The sequence below is a fragment of the Monoraphidium neglectum genome, assembly GCF_000611645.1.
Source record: "Monoraphidium neglectum strain SAG 48.87 unplaced genomic scaffold scaffold02714, whole genome shotgun sequence".
NCBI lineage: Eukaryota > Viridiplantae > Chlorophyta > Chlorophyceae > Sphaeropleales > Selenastraceae > Monoraphidium > Monoraphidium neglectum.
The window spans coordinates 4,046-8,477 of record NW_014010914.1 but is presented as its reverse complement, the minus strand read 5'-3'; the positions used below and the strand labels follow the sequence as shown (position 1 = coordinate 8,477).

The following is a 4,432-nucleotide window of genomic DNA, read 5'->3' as shown; positions in this document are numbered from 1 at the left end:
GGCGGGGCCGGCCCGGCGGCGGCGGGCGGCGAGGCCGGCGGGCAGCAGCAGCAGCAGCAGCAGGAGCAGCAGGAGCAGCAGCAGCATGCGCGGGAAGGCGGCGGCGGCTGGGCGTTCGCGCTGCCGCCGGCGTACGAGCGGGCGGTGTCGTCTAAGCTGGAGGTGGTGAACGCGCTGCGCGGCCGCATCAAGGGCGCCGTGTTGGATGAGCCGCGGCGGCAGCAGCTGCAGGGGGTGATACAGGCTTACTTCCGGGAGTGGCTGCACAGCAGCGGCGCCATACGGCAGGTGGGGCGCTCTGCTTGGGGGCCGCTTGATTGCATGCATGTGCGTGTAGGTGTGCATGTGTGTGCATGTGTTTGTGTGTGTGTATGGGTGCATGCATGTGTGCGTGCATGTGGGTGTGCATGTGTGTGTGTGTGTGTGCGTGTGTGTGTGTGTATGTGCGCACGAGCTTTGCAAAGGTGCCTCGTGAGTTTGGCGCCGCCTGCTGCTGCTGCTGAGGGGCCTGTAGATTGCAGCGGTCGGTTCTATGGGGTACGTCGACGTTGATTTGGCAATGCTGAAGTGCTTGACCACCCTTGCATCCCGGTTTGACCGACCCCACCCGTCAGGTGTTTGACCTGTCAAAGCTTGAGGCAGATGAGTCTACGCCCTCTGGCGGCAGCCCGCCCCACGTCCCGCGCGGCGGCGCGTTCAGCGACCTAGTCACAGGCAGCAGCAGCGGCGGCAGCGGCGGCGGCGTCGGCGCTGTTGGGGCGGGGCCGACGCTGCCAGCCTTGATTGGGGCCGCGCAGAAGGGCGGCGGCAGCGGCGGTGGCAGCGGGGATGCGGGCCAGGATGGCGCCGGCATGGGGGGCGCGTGAGCAGCTAGCTGGCTGGTCAGCGGGTAGGCGCATTGCATCGCAGGCTATGCCACAGCTGGGGCAGGTTCAGTAATGCTAGGCAGGTCTGGCGGGCATCGGGGGCCCCGCCACCGCATGTGCATGCGCGCGGCACTGTGTGGTGGCCGCACCTTGCATGTGCAATCGCATGCATGCCAGTAGCACGCGTGTAATTACACAGTTGTGCAAATCGGCGACGTCTGGCTAGTCACTGGTGGTGGTGACCAGATCAACGGTCAAAACAGGGTTGACCAGGGGGGACGGCACGTTCTCTCACGTTGGCGCGCATGCGAAACACGCAAACCCGACACGGCCACCTAGGGGGCCGGGGCTAGCCAGTTGCGCCAGCGAGGCTGCAGCAGGGCTGATGCACAGCCGCAGCAACCCGAGGTGGCCTGGCAGCCGTGCATGGGACGAGGGGATAGCGGAAGGTAGACAGGCAGTCTCACGGGCCGTTCCGTTCTTTGCTAGTGGGAGCTTGGACAGACTCAGCCGGGGGCTGCGGCTGAGGGGCCGAGTTGGCTCTGCTGCTGTACAGTGCGCTCCCGCAGCTCCCGCTGCGCCTCCTCGCACTGCTGCCTGTGCCCCGTCCGCACCCAGTGGTTGCGGCAGCAGGCCTGGCTGCAGTAGCGTACGCCCGTCAGCACGCCGCACCCCGCACAGCGCCGGAGCGCTGCGCCCTGCGCGGATGTCTTTCCGCAGTACGCGCAGCCGCGGGTGCGGCCGCTGCGCGGCGCGGCGGTGCCGCATGCCGCGGGCGCGGCTGTGCGCCCCCGCAGGCGGCCCCCATGGGCCGCCTTGGAGGCACTGGGGGCGAGGGGCTCGAAGTAGCAGCCGTCGCCGTCGTCGTCCTCACCCATGAAGCACAGGTGCTCCGCGGCCGCCTCCAGCAGGCAGGCCAACAGGCAGCTCCTGCCCGCATCGACGGGCGCCGCAAACAGCGCGCGCATCCCGGCGTCGAGCCCGGCGTCGCCCCACCCGCTGCACCCCCGCGCCGGCGGCGGCTTCGCGCCGGTGTCGCCGGCGGGCGCGCACACCGCGCAGGGCAAGGGGCCGCCGGCGGCGCCGGAGAGGGCGGGGTCGGGGGCGAACGCCAAGCACGCCGCCGCGCCCATGCCACGCAGCTCAGGCGCCGCCGCCCCCGCCGGCGCTGCGCCCCCCTCGCCGCCGCCGCCCCCGCCGCCCCTCAGCTTTCGCAGCTCCGACTCCATGCGCACCCTCAGCGCCGCCACAAATGGGCCGTCCGCGGCGCAATCTGGGAACTGGCAAGTGAACCAATCGAACGCCAAGTCATGTTTGTGCGCGCCCTCTTCAGCCACGGCGTCCTCATTGTAGACCGGGCGGCACAGGAGCGCCGCTGCGCGCCGCGCGGAGCCGGCGTCCCCCGCGGCCGCCGCTGCGTCGGCGGCGCGGCGCGCCTCGACCGCGGCCGCGGCGAGCAGCGACAGCTGAGTCAGCTTGCTGCAGCCGCCGACCGCGCCGACGGCTGCCCGCACCGGATCCCACTTTTTTTCCACCGCCGCCGCAGCAGTGCCCGAAGCCGCTGCTCCAGCCACAGCCCCGTCCGGCCCCGGCTTGTCGGCATGCGCCGCGGCCGCGCCGCTGCTTGCGCTGCGCGGGCGGGGCGTGTCTCCCATGAACAACCAGCGCCCGTCCGCTCGCTGAATCACCAGCAGGCGCACCATCAGCGTGAGCAGCGCGCTGCACAGCGTGTGCGTCGCCTCCGCAACTTCCGCCCGCCGCCGGCGCGCGCGCAGGTCCTGCTGCAGCTGCTCAGCGGCGTCCTCCCCGACGGGGCGGCCCGCCATCGAGCCGGCTGAGAAGGCGTCCCGGCGCCACTCCTCGTCCGCCGTTGCTCCGCCAAGCACCACTCCGCCGCCGCCGCCGCCGGCGACGCCCGCGGCCGAGGGCGCGTGCGGCTGCGCCAGGCACCGCCGCCGCCGCTGTGCAGCGAGCTCAGACGCGCATCCTTGCAGCAGCGACGGCGCCGCCGCGAGCAGCGCCGCCCACGGCGCCGGGCCCGCGCCGCGCGGCGGCGCCACGTCAACGCACTCCAACAGGGCGTTGAGCCCAGCGCTGCTGCAAAGCGCTGCGGCGGCAAGCGCCCTGCCGTGCATCTCGAGCGCCCCGGCTGCCGTCGGCGCCGCCGCCGGCCCGGGCGCGAGCGGGGTCGCGAGCGGGGGCGCGGTGACGACGCTCACAAGCGCGGCGAACAGCCGTCCCTTGCGAAGCGCCGACGCCGCATAACACCAATCATCAAGGATGTGGCAAACCGCCGAGCACACGTGCGTGCGAGCGCGGACGAATTCCTCAAGACGCCGCCCTCGCCCGCCCCTCGCCCCCTCAGGCGCGCCGCGCAGCAGCGCGTCGCAGGCGGCGTCCAGCAGCCGCCCGTGCCGCGCCGCGGCGCCTTCGTAGCCGCCCGACTGCGCGATCTGCGCGAACGCCTCTGCCGACGCCGCCGCCCAGCCGGTCGGCGCGCCGTCGGTAAGCCCACGCGCGGCCGCGTCCAGCGCCGCGGCCTGCACGTCCTCATCCATGCGCTCCGCCGCCGCGCCGCGGCACAACTCGGGCAGCACGCGAATTGGCAGCTCTTCCGGCTCGCCATCGGAGGCCGCGCCGTCGTCGGCCGCGCCGTCGTCGGTCGCCCATTCGCGCAGCAGCGGCAGCGCGGCGGCGGGGCACGCGGCGAGCGCCTCTCCGGCTTCCGGGGCGGCGTCGAGCATCACGTTGAGCGTGTGGACGGCGTCGTCGTGCAGGTCACTCTGTGGGGTGACGTCGGGTGTGCGGGTGTGGTGGGTGCGGTGCATGTATGGGGAGGGTGGACATGTGTGTTTGCGTGCATGAAAGATAGGGAGAGAGAGAGAGAGCGCCAGGAACGTGCGCGCCGGCGGCCGCAAACGATGGACCCTGAACCCTGAATCCTGAACCCTAGAGCCTGAACCCACCTCGTCGCCGCCGACGCACGACCCATATTCAGCGCTCGCGACGTGCGCCAGGTTGCACACCGCCGCCGGCGCCGCGCGCGCCAGCTCAGCCAGCAGCCCCGGCTCGTCGTCCCCCAGCACGCGCAGCAGCCGCACCGCGCGGGCCAGGCGGAACGAGCTGTCGGCGCTGACGTCATCCTCCGCCTCCCTGCATTCCGCCAGGGCGCGCGCGAAGCGCGCTGGCAGCCTGGCGCGCCCGGGCCTTTCAAGGGTGAGCAGCAGCAAGTTGTATTCGCGCCCGGGGTCGAGCGCGCCGCCAGCCTCGGTGAGCGCGCCGGGCGGCGGCGCGCGGCGCCGCTGCGCGAGGCGCAGCAGAGCCAAGGTCGGGGTGTCCCAGTCGTCAGTGATAGCCGGGGGTTTGCCGATGTAAAGGGTGGAGACGAATGTGGCAAAGGCGGGGGTGGCAGTCGCCGCGTCGCAGCCGGCGTCGCCGCCGTGGATGACCAGGTGGGACAGGCAGGCCAGAGCCTGGAGTAGGGCCGCATGGCTGCGGGAGGGGGGCGGAGGCAGGGTGACGCGGGAGGGCGGCAAGCGCGGGCCGCCGCGCGGGCGAGGGGGGGC

The 4,432-nt window shown here is 72.7% G+C and overlaps 2 protein-coding genes across 2 annotated transcripts in view; one reads left to right on the top strand and one right to left on the bottom strand.

The window, feature by feature from the left end:
* Positions 1–614: 614 nt before the first annotated feature.
* On the top strand, positions 615–866 carry MNEG_11376 (hypothetical protein; the record flags this gene model as incomplete). The annotated part of the gene is made up of 1 exon (XM_014040154.1): positions 615–866. A coding segment is annotated over one exon (252 nt), but the record flags the coding sequence as incomplete, so codon positions are not given.
* Positions 867–1,372: 506 nt separating this feature from the next.
* Positions 1,373–4,432, bottom strand: part of MNEG_11375 (hypothetical protein) — a gene marked incomplete at both ends in the record, with an annotated part of 4,187 nt that continues 1,127 nt past the window's right edge. Inside the window, 2 exons of the mRNA XM_014040153.1 lie at positions 1,373–3,649; positions 3,833–4,358. Of these exons, the coding sequence (XP_013895607.1) occupies positions 1,373–3,649; positions 3,833–4,358 (2,803 nt within the window). The remainder of the gene's footprint in view (positions 3,650–3,832; positions 4,359–4,432) is intronic.